The 20,777-nt window shown below is 35.1% G+C and overlaps 1 protein-coding gene and 1 non-coding gene across 9 annotated transcripts in view; both read left to right on the top strand.

Moving 5' to 3' along the window:
- Positions 1-20,777, top strand: part of kis (chromodomain helicase DNA binding protein kismet) — a 62,918-nt gene that overhangs the window by 15,035 nt on the left and 27,106 nt on the right. For all 8 annotated transcript variants that reach the window (XM_087349458.1, XM_087349463.1, XM_087349462.1 and 5 more), the window contains 21 exons: positions 1,130-1,309; positions 1,628-2,077; positions 2,296-2,419; positions 3,207-3,374; positions 3,829-4,530; positions 4,638-4,862; positions 5,623-5,750; positions 6,613-6,801; positions 7,263-7,494; positions 7,956-8,198; positions 8,453-8,609; positions 9,459-9,675; positions 9,974-10,169; positions 10,921-11,134; positions 11,614-11,855; positions 12,477-12,618; positions 12,946-13,090; positions 14,283-14,370; positions 15,098-15,209; positions 16,815-17,007; positions 17,979-18,068. In XM_087349458.1, the coding sequence (XP_087205584.1) occupies positions 1,130-1,309; positions 1,628-2,077; positions 2,296-2,419; positions 3,207-3,374; positions 3,829-4,530; positions 4,638-4,862; positions 5,623-5,750; positions 6,613-6,801; positions 7,263-7,494; positions 7,956-8,198; positions 8,453-8,609; positions 9,459-9,675; positions 9,974-10,169; positions 10,921-11,134; positions 11,614-11,855; positions 12,477-12,618; positions 12,946-13,090; positions 14,283-14,370; positions 15,098-15,209; positions 16,815-17,007; positions 17,979-18,068 (4,437 nt within the window). The remainder of the gene's footprint in view (positions 1-1,129; positions 1,310-1,627; positions 2,078-2,295; positions 2,420-3,206; positions 3,375-3,828; positions 4,531-4,637; positions 4,863-5,622; positions 5,751-6,612; positions 6,802-7,262; positions 7,495-7,955; positions 8,199-8,452; positions 8,610-9,458; positions 9,676-9,973; positions 10,170-10,920; positions 11,135-11,613; positions 11,856-12,476; positions 12,619-12,945; positions 13,091-14,282; positions 14,371-15,097; positions 15,210-16,814; positions 17,008-17,978; positions 18,069-20,777) is intronic.
- On the top strand, positions 14,136-14,212 carry LOC147873719 (small nucleolar RNA U6-53/MBII-28). The gene has a single exon (XR_015535408.1). It is a non-coding gene; the product is annotated as a small nucleolar RNA U6-53/MBII-28 (small nucleolar RNA).

Below are 20,777 nucleotides of genomic sequence, written 5' to 3'. Positions count from 1 at the left end.
TGTTCAGTTTTGTGTAGTAAAAGAAATAAAATGGGGTTTTCTCACATGCAATGTCTTTAACATTTTATTTTGTACTAAGGCTTTTAAATCCCACACCTGTAGAAACATGCCGTACCTGAAATGTAATTGGCTTTTTATATACCTTCCCTTTTCTTTACATGTCTCAGAATCGGGGCAGGACATAAGCATGAATTAACTTGTAAGTTGTGCCTTACATTAGCTGTTCTAATCATCATATTTTTCTTCACCCTGTCATCAAGAGTAGGTAGTCTTTATTTTTTCAGGCAGACATAAATGAGTCTTAGCATTGTTCTTGCAGAACTGAGCCCAAACTAACCGTATCCCTGGGTACGTTGAGGAAAAGAAAGTTGAGTCCAGCCTGCATTATTTATGAGACATCTTGGTCGCTGAAGTGTCTAGCCACAGTTTGAACATTTGAGGTTTGATTCCTGGAAGAAATGTTTGTATTCCCTGTGATGTCCATACCTGCTGTGGGACCTTCAAACCTCCTTTCTCCAGTTGGCACTGTGAGCTCTTTGCCAAAGGGTAAAGCAGTGAAGAGTGTGGAGCTCATATCTTATGTTCATTTAATTGTGCTATGGCTTAGTGCTTGAGTACAAATCATATGTTTGAACAGCCTTAAAAATCTATAAGCATGCAAAAATGGTGGGATGAAAATTCATGGTAATTCTTGTGTCCAGTATGCAGATGGCATGTGGATCATGAGCATTAACATGAACAGTATGCATTGTGGTAAAACTACACCTAGCTTTACCTCCCCTCTCCCCATATACTTTCATTCATTTACTTTACATAAACAGGGACCGTGCCTTTAACCTGCATTGATCTGTTGACAGGCTATTATTTGTTGTACAATATTCTTCATGTGACTGTAACAGCAGTCAGAATGAAATCCTTGTACAGTGACTTGTGTGTGCTACTAATCTGATCTCCAAAAACTATTGGAGAATGACAGATAAGCGTTCGACAAACATGCATATAAGATGTTTGTTTCCTTTGTAAAGGCTATAAATTTTAGACTTAAGCAATGTTTTACACAAAATAAATTGCTTCCAGTCATACAGACTGAATTGTTTTGTATGTAGCATTAATTTTTCCCCCATTTTAGGAAACCTAGGGAACCTAAAAAGCCTAAGGAACCTAAACCACCGAAAGAACCGAAGCCGCCAAAAGAACCTAAACCACCGAAAGAACCAAAGCCTCCTAAGGAGCCAAAAGCTCCAAAGGAACCAAAAAAGAAACGTGAACCAAAAGCACCAGGTGATCCTAAACCACCTAAACCTAGAAGGTGAGTTTTAATGTTCTAAAATTGTTTAAGACTTCAAGCTTTCTCAGCAACTCAACTCAATAAAACCTTCATTGGCAACAAGCCGTATGAGTTTTGGACAAAAGATGTGGACTTTTGTTGACAACTGCCATGGTTTGTTGTCCAAGATGATTGTATTAAGTTCACAGTTGCAGTTATTCTACTGTATGATGCTGCCTGATTTATTCATTGAAAAAAGTGTGATTGCCAAAGAATAAATCAACGTATCATGTTTCCTCCACCATCTGTCATTTGTGAAAGAGCTAAATGTGGAGAGTATGTATTTTATTTTATTTGCAGGAGAAATACAAAGAAAAAGAAGGAAGGTGCGGGCTTAGAATTTACAGATCCATTAGCAGTGGATCAAAGCACTGAAGAATTAGTAGTAGCAGAAGCGCCCATTACAGGTTCACCTACTGTTACGATTATCGAGTCTCTGGATGGCAGTCTTGCTTCTATTACCACTTCTGTTGCCAGCAGTCTGACTACTTCTACAGTTGCTGCTACCATCACGACGATTAATACCCCTGTAACCACTGGCATTGACCCTTTTTCTATAATAGAGATTGCTGGCAAGTCAGTAGAGGATGATTCAGAAAAACCTATATGTATTAAAGAGTCTGAAGATCCAGCAAGTCCAAACAAGAGTTTGTCTGAATCTTCAGTGAAAGGCACTCCCATAGCTAAGAAACCAAAAAGGGATAGGAAACCCAAAGTGAAGGCAATCTTTCCAGGAAAGAAGAATTCAAAGTAAGTTGATATAAGACAAAGTGATTGTTTTGTCGTGTATGGTTGATTATTGTGTAGTGAGGTGTTTGTTTCCGTATCTGCAGCATGTCACTTTGCCTTAACAAATACACTGCCATGGTGTGTGAACTTCTTTATTACCAATGCCAACCCTGTACAATATTGTAATAAATGAAGCTGTCTTATCTTTATTTTTATGAGTAAATTCTGCATTATTTTAGAAGTACATTTGGAAGTTCAAAGAAGAAGAAGAACAAACTGAACACAGCAGATGAGTCTGATGTTGAAGATACGATGGCGACCCCTCCCCCATCTCCTGAGGATGATTCAGAAGCCTCTAAAAATGTAAGTGTATTTTTTTCATATGTGTATAAAATGTGTGTTTGAATGTAAGAATTTGTAGTTGGTATACTCATAGCACTGGAATAATAAATTTTTATACCTCATCCACAAGCCAGAATGTGACTGTTCAGCTTAATGCCGAGGTTAAGAATATGTAGAACCCATGCTTCGACTCCATCATACATATTTATGGTGGTTTGCTTAGCACAGGGATAGGTATACTTTTCAGTTTGGGGCTCTGAAACTCTGCACAATGAGATACATAGAGAGGATATACAATATGGAAATGTGACAGAGCCAGTCAGCAGGCAGTTATTTGTCTGGTGTACACAACTATTATCTGCACTGAAAATATTTGACGTTGATGCTAACGTTTTAGTTTTCTGCTGGTATTGGTGATTGTGTTAAATTAGGCATGTACATCAGTCACAGTATATCGTGTGAAATTTTGATTTTCTTCAGTCCTTTTTTTAAAATTGTGGTCTGAAATTCTACTCATTTTATTTTTATATCTATAAATTCTCATTTATGTCATAGGTGGATGATGGGCCATTCTTTTAACTCAGTTGAACAAGTGTTCTAATTCCATATAAGATACATGATTCTTTCTCAAATTTCATGTAAAGGTCCATGGTTGGGATTTATCTTCCAAAGCATCTGACCTGTACTTGATGTATGAAAAATTGTTGTTTGGTGGAATGAAATATAAAAATAAACAGTGGGATGCCACAATTAAAATTATATTAAGTTTTGAAATGTTTATTCCTGTTCATTATTTTGAAATTAACAGAAACGGCGATCAGCTCGTAATACTCATCGGAAGAAATATGTAGATGATATAATGCTAAGTATATCGGATGATGATTCGCCAAAGGAGGGCACTCCTAAGCAGGATGCTTTCAAAGTCTCTTTAGATGACACGGTGGATCCTGCCGTGAAACCTAACTTTGTGTATATTGTGAGTATAAACACCATTAAGATACTATCTTCTGCATTTGGCTATATAAAAACTACCAGTTTTTCAAAGGGTAAAATGTTTTTAACTAATTTTAGTGCATGAAACTAATATGTATTATTAACTTTGTCTCTTTCTTTTCCCCCCCATCTCTTATTTCTTCAACTTTCTAGCATTTCTGGTTAATCTGTACTTTTGTCGGAACGTGTTTTACTGAAATGTAATTCAGTAAAGACTGTTGAAAGCTTTGGATATAAAAGTCAGAAGTTACCTAATAAATCATGAATACACGAAGAAAAGATTATGTATTGTTATTTATCCTATGTTCACAATATATTATGTTCAGAATTTAAGGAAAATAATAAATTGGGATTCAAATTCTGTAATGAATGTAAAGAAAGTGAAAGTTGCAATTATGTATAGTTTACTGAGGTGTTCATTCTGTGGTTGATTTCAGAATACAACAGATGAAGATTCAATGGTTGTCCAGTACATTCTTGCTGTTCGGAAAGGTAGAAGAGAAGTTAAAGTAGCCTCTGAAAGCAAAGAAGAAGTGAAACTACAAATTGAAACTAGGACGGAGGAAAGATCAGTAGTGTTAGACTCTGGAGAAATCAGTGTTGATGCTTCTATCAAGAGTGAAGTTGTAAACAAGGATCTTATTCCACAAGAAAGTTTTGATCTGGAAACAGGCAGCTTGAAGATGGATGGTAGAGGAAGGTGTGAGAAGTCTGAAGTTTGTGCCGATGTTAGTGTTTCTATAAAGGATGGCCAGCGAAATGAAGACAAAACTTTGTCTAATAATAATTTCAGACCTAGTATTACAGCTGCCAGTCTTTCTGAAGAAAAGCTTGTTTCTTCTAAACACAAAGAATCTCCTGCTGATGAAATGAAATTGAAGAGTGATAGGGTTAAAGAGCCGCTTGTTGCCAAGGAAGATAGTACTATAAGGGAGAGATTCAAACAGGACTTGGTTCACAGTAAATCTGATGCTCACTATGTGGAGGTAGAAGAATATTTTGTTAAGTACAGAAATTTTTCATATCTTCATTGCGAGTGGAAGACTGAGGATGAACTGTTCAAGGGAGACAAGAGAATCTCGGCAAAATTAAAACGCTTCAAGCAGAAAATGGCCCATCATGCAAATATTTTTGAAAATGTAAGTTCATGTCTTGATGGATGTAATTTTAGACTATCACTTTTCCATGGATGTGCTCTGTTAGAAGTTCAGAAAGTCATTCCATATGTTTGCTTGAAATGTTCCAGCTGGAAGATGAACCATACAATCCAGATTATGTTGAAGTCGATCGGGTGTTGGATATGGCAGAACACACAGATCCTAATACTGGTAAGACAATCAAACATTACCTTGTGAAGTGGAGATCCATGCAGTATGAAGATAGTACCTGGGAGCTTGAAGAAGATGTTGATCCTGTCAAAATACAGCAATATGAAAGCAACATCAAACGGCCACCAAAAGAGAAGTGGAAGGTAAGACTTTCTCATTTAAAGTTAATTTATGTTCATAATATGTGGAATCCTCATTCATATAATAAGGGTTCATAGTTTCTTCAGAAACCTATCTGTGATCAGTTTGTGTCAGACACCTTGTAGACATCTGAAATTTATTATGAATGTCATGCCATTTAAGATATAATGGAACATTTTACTTTCCCATCATTATCAGTAACATGGCAGTCACATGGACTTGAGAGGTGGAGACAGATCTGAGAAGAGCTGCTTTTGTATATTGTGATAGATCTTTAAAAAGTTTTCAGATTTAACCCCATTCCAGTACAAGTTGATATTAATTAACACTAAACATGCTCCCACAGTTATATATTCACGTATAACGGACAGAAATTTGCTTTTATGTTTTGCTTGTTGTTCATCATCTGTGATATATCTCTGCTGGCCAGTGCAAATTATAACTGAATTGATGAATGCTTTCTCTGACATCTGCCACTATGTGGCACAGATGATTTAATCCCCATGAGAAACAGAACATGATTATGTGGCGTGGTCTTCTCATTTGTGACATATAATTATTCCTGTAGGCAGTTATCATAGTTTTGGAGAAACATGTACCCCCAAAGATTGGGGCATAATGTCCCTACAAAACATAGCTATTGACCTGTAAGGCGATATATAGTGTTGTAACACAGAAGGCGACAATTGACAATTAACTGTTGCCAGTTTGTATATGTCAATTTACAAATTGTTAAAATCCGTGTATTACATGCCTTTGCAGACCAAAAAGAAGCCAACTGGTGAAGAGTGGGTTAAGTTGGAGGAGTCACCTAACTACAAGAATGGAAACAAACTGAGAGCGTATCAGTTAGAGGGACTCAATTGGTTACTCTTCTCATGGTATAATGGGTGAGTTGCATTACTTTTATAACTGTGTTAGAGTAATATTCCTGATTTGTTTGTAATTTTTAAAAGAATTGTTTTTCCCCTCACACAGTGATACCTCACTTTAGATAGTCTAAATTGAGTGTAAATTTGATGAAATAGGAAATTGTTAGGGAATTTATTGAAAATGAATAGTGCAGATATAATGCTTTATGTTCCTAAAGTTTATTGTATTTAATGCGTATTAGTAAATATTTGTATGGTGTGTTGTAGTAATGTAATTCAAAATATTTCTGCAAAATTCCATTTTTTGATTGGTTATTTATAAGTGTAAGAATATGAAGATTTCTATTGACGAAGTTGCTCATGAACAAATTCAGTAGAGTTCATGAGACATACATCTACCAGGTGACATGATATTGCATATGAGCAGATGTGGAACTGAGTGCAGAATCTGTATTGATGTCAGATGAAGTAGATTGAAATGTGGTATTGAGTTCGGTGTGGAGGGTTGATGAAAAAATTGAAATAAGTATTTATTAAATTATTATTAAAGAGTTTGTTCTTGTACTGGTGTATTGTTTTTTGTGATTTATTTAATGCAATTTCAATGGCTCAGACTATACAGTAGGCCTTTGATATCCTTCATTAATGGTTTCTTAAAAATATAACAGGTAAGGAAATTACATATAAAATAATCCTATGTCAAAATGACAGTTGTTCCAGGGAAATCATATAATTGAACATCATATTAATTTTTTGTGTAAGGAAGCAAAGATTTAGACTAGTTTAATAACAGTTTATTAAATAGGCGTGTATTTTATATATACAGATCTGTTTTGAATTGAATACAATTTTTTTGTTATTTTCCGTGTTTTAATTTCAGGCGAAATTGCATTTTGGCAGATGAGATGGGTCTGGGAAAGACAATTCAGTCGTTGACTTTTATTCATGCTGTGCTTGAGTATGGTATTAGAGGACCATTTCTTGTTATAGCACCTCTTTCCACCATACCCAACTGGCAGCGGGAGTTTGAAGCATGGACAGACATGAATGTAATTGTTTATCATGGATCGTAAGTATTTTATTTTGTTAAAAGCCAGTTCTTCAAAGATAATCTTGCTTTATTGAGATCCAGGTTACTATTAATAATTCTTAATTAATGATGTATGCATGAAAATCTACAACAGTAATAATGATAATAGATGTAACACAAAATAAATTCATAATGATTTAAGGAATGGGACTGAATTTGCCATATAAAATTTTCACATCATGCTTGAATATTATATAGCGCTTGCAGTAACCATTTTATTTTAATATTTGTAAATGAAGAAGTGAATTGTCTGAAAGATTTTGGATTTTATGAAAGGAAGGGAGTTTCTTGACTGCTGAGCCATTAATATCATCTTAAGAAATTGAAGTTGGGTAAAATATTTATTCTTTTGTGTATATGTATATATATCTTCCCTCTCCCGTCCTGTGAAATTATAACTCCAGAATTTCCTTTAAAAGAAAAACAACTTGTGCTTGCAGGACTGCAAGTAGAAACATGGTTCAGGAGTATGAGATGTACTATAGGAATGAGAAAGGGATGCCAATGAAAGACATGCCAAAGTTCAATGTGCTCATAACTACATTTGAGATTATAATTGCTGATTGTATGGAACTGAAGGAGTTCAGTTGGCGGCTTTGTGTTATTGATGAAGCTCATCGCCTGAAGAACAGGAATTGCAAACTGCTTGAAGGACTAAGGCTCTTGAATTTGGTGAGATGATACATTATGTTTATGAATGTGTGAACACCGCAGAGACAGTCAGATAATTTTTGCATATAACTCTCAACATGTTTGTTGTTGAAGAAGATTAAACTTGGTAAATATTAAGGCCAAGTAATGTGATTGAGTAGTGAAAGCACACATTCTTCATGCAGATTTTTTTTCTCAAAATAAACTGCATTGATCTAATGAATATGCTTACTTGATGGGCTTGTGAAAATACATTTCTGTTACATCGGTGGTCCAGCGTAATGATCACTTTATAAATTAAACAGTTGCCAGGCAACTAGTGGAAAAAGACTCCCTTCACAATATAAAATGATTGCAATTACCAATAGAGTCTAGATTACTCAAGTTAGATGTACCTCATAGGTTGAAAATTATTAGTTTGGTCTGTATTGATTACTTGTTTGCTTCCAATAGTACATTTAACTAGAAGTTACCTATTACAGGAGCACAGAGTTCTGTTGTCTGGGACTCCGCTCCAGAACAACGTGAATGAACTGTTCTCGTTGCTTAACTTCCTGGAGCCCACACAGTTCTCAAGCAATGAAGCCTTTCTCCAGGAATTTGGCGCTTTGAAGACTGAAACAGAAGTACAAAAGCTTCAACTAATTCTCAAACCTATGATGTTGAGGAGGCTAAAGGAGGATGTTGAGAAGTCAATTGCTCCAAAAGAAGAAACTGTTGTAGAGGCAAGTAGCTTCATATGTAAACAGCCTTGCATGTATAGTCCACGACTGTAATCTTGAGAATGCAGGAAGTCTGTAGCGTTGAAGGCAGACGCTATCCCTCCTCCTTCACCCCACTTCCTCGCCCCGCAAGTCTCAAGATTACAGTCGTGGACTGTAGAAGGTGTATGTTCCTGCCAGAATGTAATTAGGAAATTTGTTTACAATATTTACTTGTATAATTGTCTGTAGATATTCACTATCTTAAATATTTTCAGGTTGAACTTACAAATATTCAGAAGAAGTATTATCGTGGAATTCTGGAAAGGAACTTTTCATTCCTGTCCAAAGGTACATCATCAGCCAATGTGCCCAATTTAATGAACACCATGATGGAGCTCCGCAAGTGTTGTATTCATCCCTACCTTCTCAATGGTGAGATGATTTTCTCTTTTTGGTTCTCTTAATGAGTGATGATAACATTTCTGCAGACTGTCTGCAATTATTAAGATACACAGTGTGCATGTTGGTTTGTAACGTGTTCTTTTAGGTTAATTATGTGCGTAGGAAACCAGCTGCATATAGTAAATTTCAACATGTAGGAGAATTGGTTTATTCTGCATTGTGTCATCAAACAAAGAATGTTTAATTCCTCTGCTGATGGTATTAGGTACATCAAGTCAGTGCTGTGAATTTACTCTGTTATTGCTGAAAGGATTAAATGTGGATGAAAAATATCAGTCTTTATGCAGAATGAATAAATTTATCAGGACATGGTGCATCTAGTTCTGCTGAAGTGAAATGAAAAGGACATCAATTTGAGAATGTCTCTTACTACAGAAGAAATGTTTCAGATTGTATGGGATACCTTCTTTGTTGATTACTCTTAGAAAAATAATCAAGATATCATTATACACCCCATACCTCCATGCCAGTGTTCCTAATCAAAATAAAGCTTTGTGAAGCTATTTGGTTCACTTTCATAACTTAACACTTGCACAACTTTAGTTTCATATGACTAGATGTGACCTGTAATTTAAAACATTGAAACTCTTTACCATAGTTTCCAGTTGAATGAAATTCATTTCATACAGCTGATTTTCTTTCTATATTACCTGCCTTAAGGTATTTTTTATATGAAATATTTATATTCCTGTCCTTTTGAAATTTTATCTTTAGTACTTTTTTCTAAACAAAGATCGCATTCTTTAAAGGCCTTTATTTATTGAAATCTTTTCCCCTTTCACATAGATTAAATTAATTTGTGAACATTGATTGTTCCAGGTGCTGAGGAACAGATTCAATTTGATTATCGACAGACAAAGCAGATGAGCCCTGATGACCCCGACGGTTATTACCAAGCCTTGATTCATTCTTCAGGCAAGATGGTTTTAATTGACAAGTTACTGCCAAAGTTGAAAGCAAATGGTCATAGGGTTCTAATATTTAGTCAGATGGTGCGCTGTTTGGATATATTAGAAGACTACTTGGTATACAGGAAGTAAGTTTATTAATTGCAGTGTTGTAAATTATTATTTGAAGTTTTACCCACCTTGTAACAATCACTTATTACATATATCCAAGTAGATAGGGCTCCAGAAATATATTTTACCCTCTTTCAGTAGGTGAACTAATGGAACCCATTAGGTGAGTAAAATATCTGAATAAAATGTGTTATGGGAATATGGATACATGATTTTTTTTGAAGCTTGTAGATATAAAAGTTGCATTTTTGGAGCCCTGTCAGCACTGTTTTATAACATGATGAGGTTGCGATCATGGAAATGCTTATTTTTTAGGTATCCGTTTGAAAGGATAGATGGACGTATTCGCGGCAATCTGCGCCAAGCCGCAATTGACAGGTTTAGCAAGCCAGACTCTGATCGTTTTGTGTTCCTGCTATGTACAAAAGCAGGTGGTTTAGGCATCAACCTAACAGCTGCAGACACGGTTATTATTTATGATAGTGACTGGAACCCTCAGAATGACTTGCAGGTATGTTGAGATATGAAATACATTTATTGACGTATTTGTAAGTACCAGGTTCACAGAAATCTTGCAACTCTTTAAACCCATTTGTAGAATAATATTTATTTAAACATAATTTTGCATCATAAAATATGTTTAAAGTTATCTTCCTTTACAGCATTTTTGACATTCTATGTCTCAGGGTAGTGCCCAGTGAGATGTCACTATCTATTTCCACTTCTTCAAGTTATAGTGTTATTGCAGTTGGTTTGTTTCTCTGAATTATATGCTCCCACTTCCATTTATCTCTACTGAAGTTGGAAAGTCAGAATAGGTTTACAAAGTGCACTTCAACATTTTGATACAAGCTCATATTGAACCTTTATTCATGTATGGTTGTTTTATTAGTTTTTGGGCTGCGTTAATAATTAGAAGTACATTTGTGTGTAATCTTCACCATTATTTGTACTGTTCTTGTGACCCTTGTTAAGTTACCTTCCACCTGTCCTCATCATCACTGAGGTAATCCACTTTGCTTCCTCATTTGATCCCACTTTCCTCTGCCCTTCACTAGTCTGTTATTCAATTGAGGATGGGGAATACTGGAGTTCAAAGAGTAGTGATGAGTCATTGCCCTGATGAAGGAGGCTTCTGAAATGTTGGTAAACTTGTACAAGACTACATGGCGCTACAACCCAGAAGACAATCCTCTTCATATTCGCTGCCATGAGAACCTCAAATCCTACTTACTATTGGTGTAATTTTTTTTCTTGTACAGGCACAAGCTCGATGTCACCGTATTGGTCAGCAGAAGATGGTTAAAGTATACCGTCTGTTATGCCGTAATACTTATGAGCGAGAGATGTTCGACAAGGCCTCATTGAAGCTAGGGCTTGACAAGGCATTGCTACAGAGCATGAACACAACGCAAGGCAAAGACCACAACAACAAACAGCTTTCTAAAAAGGAGATAGAGGATCTGCTAAAGAAAGGTTAAATTATTAACACATTTTTAAAATGCAGATATATTTAACTGTACATCTGCCAGCAAATCTACTATAAAGTCCATATCTATTCCTTTTCTTGTAAATGGCTCATCACATCAAATTAAATCATTTAATTCTCTGTCCCAGGTGCTATTAATGGCTTTGCTGTGATGTTCCAAGTTTCACAAGTTTTTTATGAAAGCAGGTAACAGTTAAAACAAGATGGTAAAAATTGAAATGACATCCATGGGGCTGAGAAAGAAAGTTCATTTCATGTAAAAAGCGTGCCGATGTTTGTAAATATATTTTGTATAATCTCAGCTGAATTCATAACTGTTTTAACACGAGGAATTTGAATGTATCCAAATGATTGTTCTATGTTTCACATTATTTTGAATGTATATTGTTTGAATATGTTATTACATCTGTATCATGAATTTTCAGAAGCCTTTAATTAAATTTGAGCACTCTTAATTTTCCTTTAGGTGCATATGGTGCCATAATGGATGAAGACAGTGCTGGAGACAAATTCTGTGAGGAAGATATTGATCAGATTCTAGAACGTCGCACACAGATCATTACATTAGAATCAGAAAAGGGTTCTACCTTTTCCAAAGCCAGTTTTGCATCTTCTGGAATTCGATCTGATATTGATATTGATGATCCAGACTTCTGGAAAAAATGGGCTAAAAAAGCAGAGATTGATACAGTAGAGGAAAGTGACAAGGTAAATAAATGATATTGTATGTAGGTTGCCTGTTTCTTGAACTTATCAGATTATGTGGCACAGCAACCCAGAAGAGCCATCTTCAATCCTCAGGTAGTCACTGAGTAATGTGGAGGACTCCCCTTTCATGACACATCCACACTAGTTGTCATTGGTCCCAGACAGCTCTGATGTCAGTGATTCCATTCACAAAAGTCAAATTGTGGTGAATCTCTAGAATTGTTATACCATGTGAATTAGTAATAGTAGGTGGTATTTGAAAAAGTTATGTAGAATGATGATAATGGTGCTGTTTTTCCACATCTGATGTGGCTGAGGATAGCCTTTGAGTGCAGTCATTTTGGGGATTGTCACTGTTTTACACATATATAAAGGGCTTAACAGTCCTAGCTTTCTCCCTGTTCTTTGTTTTATAGTTTTCATGAATATTGATTGCATCCTATTCTATCGCTGACAGTAAAATGTGTACAGTAAGTTCAACATATCTGAGTGCTTCATAGTATGACTAAGGTAAAAAAACAAATGTACAACCTGTTATCCAAGAAGATACTGCTTACATGTATGTTAATGTAAAGGTCATATTTATTGGAATAATAATTAGGTACTTTTCATCTACTGCAGAATGAACTGGTTATTTCTGAGCCACGACGCCGCACGCAAATAAAGAGGTATGGCCATGATGAAAGTGTTGTTGATATGTCAGAGTTGGATAGTTCTTCTGAAAGTGATGAAGATCCATCCATAGGAGTTGGAAGAGGCAGAGGTACGATTCCATTTTTACTTTGCCATTGTTGCACTAAAATTGTGGTTTAAAATGAAAACATTAATGTGTCTATTTTACAAAATGGGATGAAGGTTTTCACTTGCAAAACTGTGTAAGAACTACGCAGAGTATCATCATCGTTTTTTTGTAATTTGTTTTGGTTTTTCTTGTACCATTGTGTGTATGGGTGAGTTTTGTGTGGAAGTGTGAGTGTATGATGCGTGGCATCACAACTTAGAATAACATAGTTATTATTTATATATTTAATAACAAAGAATAGTGATTTGATTTAAGCTTGTAAATAGTGTCTGTGTTGCTGTGTTACAGGACGTAGAAGCAGGACTAAACATGGAAAGAAATCAAGGTTGAAGTTTTTGAGTGATGATTATGTGCCTAAAGATGGTGAAATCGTTTATGGCAGTTGGGCCCGAAGTGAATGCTTCAAAGTTGAAAGAGGCCTATTGACATTTGGGTAAGTTGAACACTTATTAGTATACATAAGTGCCAGTACCATAGTTTTTGACACTCATGAAGTCTGGTTCATTTTGAATGGTAATGATAGCAGCAGTGAACCAAGGTGATAGTTACAAGTGTAGTGTCATTAACTGTTAATTTATTATGCCATTCCAGTTTTATCAGCCATTAGATGTGCTGGTATTATAGATTACTTGAGTGAGACTAGGCATCGTTATCTTTCTAAGACATTTACACTTGAAGTGATTTATCTGGCTAACTGCCAAGTTGTGTTCCCACAATGTTTTCTTGTAGTCGTTCTTCTGTGTGACGTCTTTCCTAACCTGTTCCCATCTTGATTTTGCTCTGCTGTATGGATGTTTGCTTTTACTATCATATTCAGAATTATGTCTTCATTATTTCTTGAAAGTGTCCATACAAGCTTGTTATTCTTTGCTTTGCCTTCCAAGGTGTTTTCATTTGGGTTAAACTGTGGTTATCGGTCATGGAAGGGAAATTGGGAAACTCTTAAAACAATATGCATTGGTGTATTATAAGAAACAGTTCTGCTTATTTTTGAAAAGTGTGTTTTCGATCAAGATTAAATGTGAAAAATATACAAGAAGAAAGTTTCTGGTTATGGTGGCCTTGAATTAGCAGTAAAGTACTTTCATTACTAGCAGATTGTGAAAAGTATAATAAAGAAATGTGTAATTATATTGGTCTTGTAAAATGGTAACATTTTACACATTATTAACAGTTTGGGATCCACACGTTTTAACAGTATTTTGCCAGGTCCTATTTGTTGTTTTCATTTAAAACTTATCAAGTGCAACAGAGGTCCAACTGGCAGGATCAGTTTAAACATTTCTCTTATCTTTTAAAGTGTCAGGTTTGTTGACTGAGCCCTACATTGGACCAAAACATGGTTATCATAGCAGCGTGAATAGTTCCAATTGAAGATATGAAAGAGTTTTCTAGAGTGAGGAATACAAATGTGGAAAATCATAGTAAAAAAAAATTCTGCCTTTACAGTTTAGACTGAAGTTACTTATATGTAATTGTGTTTATGATGACTTGCCATGCTAATACTGAGAGAGCCTTAGGTTCTCTGTGAGTTAATTGAAAAGGCCTGAAACAAAAGAAGTTAGTGATTTGAAATTAAGAATTGCCTAGAATCTGTTTTTAAAAGATGTGTCTCTTCACTCAAGGTGGGGAAGATGGCCAGAAATACTGGCTCACAGTCATTTCCGTCGAGGTTGGAGAGAAAGTGATGTAGAAGATTGTGCCCGTGTTATAGTAAGTATTAGTTACATTTTTTAATTTGTCCTCTGTTTAAGGGGGGGGGGGGGGGGGGTCTCAATAGTGAGGGACCCTTAATCTGATAATTTAGAGGTAAAATTATATTGGCATTGAAATAAGTAGCAACCTCATAATACAAGGTGTTCCTTGATCAGTTTATGGGCACCATGGTTATCCAAATGTAATATGACTTCCCTTTTCAGTGTAAAATTTTTAAAAAAGTATTCTTTATCTAAATCAGATATAGTTCTTGTTTATAGTTCTCTTGCACAAACTTGCTTTTTTACATGCTTTTCTATTTGTCCCATTTTTTAGATCCACAAAATTCACACACATTTTTAATTGAATGGCCTAACTCTGTTAATATTACAGAATGAACAGAGAACTGATTGGGTACTGAAATCTTGGAAACAGTGATCAGATATATATATAAATTTAGAATTGCACTGTTTTAAGCACAGATGTGTATAAAAAAAAGTAATGTTTTCAAGTAAAACTGATGGCTTTCAGCTAAACACAGTAAAAGAATTTCAGTAACTTAATTCATTATTACAAACATTAAAGTTATCTGACTGGACCCAATAAAAGTTTGAATTTGAAAGGTGTTGTACTTCTCTGAATATGAATTGTTTTCAGTTCTAATTGCCGCAGATTTGGGAACAAACATAATACATGTTATTGGGACTTTTATAACAGAATTTGTACATAGAATTTCTTTTTCCAGTTGCTGTTCTGTTTAAGATATTATCGAGGTGATGACAAAATTCGAAGTTTTATCTGGGATCTTATTACGCCATCAGAAAATGGAGAAGCCAGGCTACCAAGAAATCACATGGGTAAGTTATTTTTCTGCTTTAAACATCACATACACATATTTAGCATGAATTCCTACAATGAGATGAGTTTGATAGATTTAGTTTCCATTATTGGTTTTCATTTTCAATAAGATTATGTTTTTACTTAGATATTTACATAATTTATTTGTGGTTACTTTAATCATGTTCTCAAGGCCACAATATATTTTATTTAAAAGTGTATTGCATTTGATGTTTCATATTCATATATTTTTTTGTAGTCCAGTGACCCAGTTTTCATTGTTGTAATTTATTGTATTGTGTCAGATTTTTATACTATTGTAGACATGTATTTTGTGCATTTTGTATGTAATAGAGCACAACTTGAGTCATCATAAATCAGTTCGCATTTGCCAGCTTATTGCATATTATGATAATCATAGTATTACATTCTTCTAGATGTATGTCAGGTTTTTATAAGTTTGTTATATTACTTTTTGCAGTGGATGCCTTTTGCATTTTTAATTGACCTGTTTGCAACTTTTCGGTAGGTTCAGTATTTCATGTCTAGGTATGTAAGAGGAGAAATGTGATGATACCTGCTTAAATAAAGTGTTGTAAGAGGAAGTGGATGTGCGTCATGAAGTTATCAAAGGAATATCTGACGATGATAGTGAATCAGTACTTGATAGTGATAATAGTAGTAGGATGAATATTTTAGTTAATAGCAAAAGAGGCCATACTTTCTTTAGGGGAGGGGGCAGCTGAAATGCTGAAATTGGTTGTGTTGTGTATGGTGACAGTTTGAATGGTGTACTTGTAAGTAAGTACTACATGTTTGTTTCATTTCATTATACTGTTATCTTTCATTCACTCTGGTATGTAGATTGGCTGTTGTTACTGTTATTAATAATTTATTTAGTCCTTCATTCATTCCATTGCGTGTTGTGAATAGGATGTATCAAGTTCCTTGCAATAAACATTTACAAATTTTAATTGTGTATTAAATACAGGTAAACCTCGATTTGCGCTGATTCAGAATAACGCCGCTTTTGAAACCAGCAAGTCAGAAAGTGAAGGACAAAAAATTACTATTATTTATAACATTTTACAATGTTTCTCGTACTGATTCTTATACTAAATCGTAATTCTTACATCACTGATTTTGAATAAAAATTATAAATACAGTCACCTCTGTACTCATTACCAAGTAGTTGTGAGGTAATCCCCTAAAAATCTGCCAACCTTGCGCAAAAGTCACGTGAGCAATGGTCTCTCTTCACGGTGAGTCATTTGCGTTCAGCCTGATAAGGGAGTAAGGAAAAATGTGCTCAGTTCACTTCTTGTTGACACATTGAATGTGCTGAAAACTGCTAAATATGTTTGTGTTGTTTGACCACTATTCTGAAGTTGCAACTGTTTTATATTTATAAATTGTAGAAGAGCCACCATGTCCCAGCCAAGGAACACTAGTAAGATAAAGGTTAAATTGAATTATTGCTATGTGTGGGTTGTTCCTTGATTGTTCAGAAAATTGTCATTGTAAGCCCATTGTGTGTTATGTTTTGTATTTAAAAAACTGAAACCAACTCTTGATTTATGATATATAATTATAATAAGTGAGATACATCTTGTCTTTAATTTTAGGCTTAAATACACCAGTCCCACGAGGCAGGAAAAATAAAAAACACACGAAGAAAGATTTCCGTGAGTCACGGTCTCTGGCACATATGCATCATGATTCACTTGATGTCAATGATTGGAGCCGCCATGAGAAGTATGATGGAGACATCTTCTTGGAAAACAACTACAAGAAACATCTCAGCAGACATGCCAACAAGTGAGTAGGTTAAATGTCAGCCAAAAGTTCATGTTCAATGAAAAATGAACTAATGCCATATTTATCCTTCTGCAAGACAATGCTTCCTTACGTTTATATTCTTTAAATTGTCTTAATCTGTATTCATAAGTGAAGAAAAATGAATAGTGATAATTGTGTTGCAGTATTTGCTTGGAAAATGAGATTTGTGGCTGCTGTAGTGTTTCTTGAAACCCGCATATGCATAGGGTATTGCTTTAATATGAACATTTTAAAGCGAAGTAATTGTTTGATATTTTTTACCATTAATGCCATATTGCTGCTTACCTAGTTTTCAAGGCAAGTTGCTTCTTCTGACATGATACAACATCCATCAGACATGAGGCTATAAATTCAGTATCTTTGCTACTCATGAAACACTAATTTCAAGGTGTGTCATGGTTGTTGGACATTGTTTATTTGTGAATAGGCATTGATCATTTATGGTGGTGGATTATTTCATGCGGTTTTGTTCATCCATTTTTTCTGTGAAACAGTTTTATATGGAAGTATTTACATTATTTCTCTGTGTCTAAAACCATAATGCAACTCTTCCTAATCAACTGCCATACCAGCTAATCATCTTGTCATTAAAATAATTTTCTTACATGCTGCACTGTGATTTAAGGGGATGGAGATTTCTTTAAAAATGTGTGGCTTATATTCAAATAAAAGTTGTATATAGGCTTTTGTTGTGTAAGAGAGAAAAGTTCTTTGGCCCCTACTCAACCTCTGAAGCTAGAGGACCTCCCCTTATCTGCTTTCTGCGACTGCTTATTCAATATATTTGCAGCTACCCTCCATACCTGGAGACCATCTCCTCCATTCGCAACTTGAGGATATGCCATGCCATGGTGACGGGACCCACTTAACATGGTATGAAATGTAGAGTTCATATTTCTCATACCAGTGTTATAACTGATGATTATTGTATGTTACTTTTCATGTTTCAGGGTTCTACTGAGGGTGCGGATGTTGTATTACATCAAACATGAAATCATTGGTGATCTGGTCCAGCACATAGCAGATGGGGTCCACATTAGGTAAGAGTTGCATTCATTTTGGATCTGTATTCACAGCTGCAGTGCTTTCAGCCACATCCGTGTGCGCCTTCCAGTCTTAAGTGACATCTTTATTTCCTGTGAACAAATAATGAGAATTATGGGACTTCTTAAGTTACACATTTTACCATTTTGCTTTGAAACTATAAAGGAGCATTACAATGCATTTGCAGACTTAGGTGTTTGTTTGATCTTGGTATGTTTTAAAGAAGGAAATACAGACAGAAAACAAGTATTAGTGAACTGTTTTATGTTTTCACTTTAAATTGCTACAGAGTGGTTCATTTCAATGTTACAGCATGCAGTAAGTCAGTGTTAACAAAAACAGTCTGTTTTGATAAGAAGTTGCAGTTCATTTCCATAAGTCATTGTTATTTGTTTTTTGCTCTAAGCTTTCTTTGTGTTTGTCTGCAACTGTGATGAGATACAGTGCTGAACAGTTCCTATTTCCGCCATCCATCCATTATGACTTTTTTTAATGCAGAGTATGAGCAGTGTGAAATTGTAACGGTGGAATGAAGATTTGCCAAGCAGAACATTTTTTGGTCTCTGAACACCTGTTTGTCTCCCCTCTGCATAAACCAACCTGTAATGAGCTCAAGAAGGATCACTACCATTTAGCAGACACAAAGAAAATGTGTAGGATTTTAGGTTCTCATGGCTGTAAGTGCGAAGGTGGCTGTCTAGGTTGTCTGGTAGAAGTTTACCACTGTTTCAGAGGTCCTTGCTGCCTGCATCATCAGGGTGATGATGTCTTCAGGTAGTATTAAGGCCAAGAATGAAGGAATGAATCACTCTGTAGATCATCTATTTTATGGCTTGTTTCATTATGAACCAAAATATGTAAATGATGAAATTGGAGAATCATTTTCATATATTTCTTTGTATATTTAATTTTGCTGTAATGCTCGCTTAAAGAGCGAAGCTGGCTGAACTTTTATAATCTGGACATGTATCATTATACACTGTTCTGGATTGCAAAACCAGTGTGCAGTTGTAAACAGATTGTGTAGGGTATTTAAATACCTGAAAACAATGATTTTATTATTGTTAGCTGAGAGTACATTCAGACTTCAGTCAGACAGGATACCAGTCTCAGTAAATTAACTGTCTACATATCATAACATCCAGGTTTACTTGGAGTCTCCACTTGACACCCCCCCTCCCATTCCCATTGTACAGTGTGTACAACTTTTAGATACAGATGTGAATCTGCATATATTAAATTAATTCAGTATCAGAATTGTGTAATTTTGAAATATTCTCTTTATGAATTGTTTGACAGTGTTCTTTACTGATTGTTGATGCAGGTTCTATGAAGAAGATTTTTTAGCTTTTTCTACAATGCATAATATTTGATGTGTGCTACTTTATTTTAAATTCTTGTATTTTAGGTCTTATACATAATGCATGTTGATGTTTAATTATAAAGTACAAGAAGAAGTAACATTCCTATTTGCTGCTTTTACTAAGCTGTTATGCCTGCCATTTTATGTGTCTGTTCATTTTCATTTTGTTTTCCATAATATTGTTTGCTGACCCAAACATGTTTTGCACTGTGTGAAAGGAAAACCTATCAGAGCTTGTCAAAAAGCTGTATCATGATCATAATATCATTCTATATTTCAGTATTTAACATTTATAGAATTTTGAATTGGCTGTAAAGTGGTTACTAATGTAAATGCAAAGTGGAATATAAGACAATGCTTTTATCAACAATGGGTTTGAAAGTTGAAAAGTACACAGAGAGAAGAATCAGACTGAATTTGTAGCACAGTTAAAAACAAAGTCAGTCCACTGGTTGAATGAAAACTTAATATATCGTTTTATGTGCTGTTGATTTCCTTGTGTTGGTAAATGTATTGTCTTTTATCCAGTGCTAATACTAGATTGTTAACCTTGTTTTGTTGTGACACTGTGTGGTCTGGTAGGTGTTTACCAATGTTTTGGAGAAACGTGCTGCCTCCAAAAGATAAGTTACCGCCTACTAGATTACTCGGTGCTGCATCCAAGATCACAGTCTAAACTTATACTGCCATAGAAATCTCAAATGCCAGTTCTGATATTAATTTGATGCACTTTTTGACTTGTCTGAATGTTCCTGTTTTTACTTCCTCATTGTGGGATGGATGTGACAAGTGAGTGGTCTTGGAATGGGCATAATTGTCACCTTCAGGGTCCTGCATTGGTTTATTTTTAGATTTACATTGCCTTGCATAATATAGTTACTGTTACCCATCTTGAAAAATGGGAAACTTTCAAGTGCATTGAAGCTGTGCTGTTGAGGGAGATTTTATATATCTGTGTTTTGTGTTGTCATCCAATCAGCAGTTTCCAGAAGTCATTACTGTTGTCAAAACTAACATTTGTTGCACGTTGTCTTTGCTGGAGATGGTGGCCTTTGTTCAAGTTTTGTCAACTTCTCTGTTCAGTGCTTTTATGTTGGCAGTGGAGGGTATATATAAAAGTTACAGCATTTTTTCAATCTTTTACCACTGGCAGGTCTTTAATAATCGGAGGTACTAATGCTTCATATTGATTTTGTTATAAAAAATATCCTTTTGAAATTTAGTGGGGAGTGATTTCATATCTCAATATCTCACCCACTTTATTCCATTTCTTTATCCCTTGCATACCTGTATGACCTTCCCTTTGCTCTTCCATATTATTTTTCTATCATTTAGTTGTCCT

Source organism: Zootermopsis nevadensis, unplaced genomic scaffold (genome assembly GCF_977971745.1).
Source record: "Zootermopsis nevadensis isolate Lab colony 2312 unplaced genomic scaffold, Znev_1.0 Znev_ptg000016l, whole genome shotgun sequence".
NCBI classification, from domain to species: domain Eukaryota; kingdom Metazoa; phylum Arthropoda; class Insecta; order Blattodea; family Termopsidae; genus Zootermopsis; species Zootermopsis nevadensis.
Note: the sequence above shows the minus strand (reverse complement) of the source record. Positions and strands in the feature narration are given on the sequence as shown.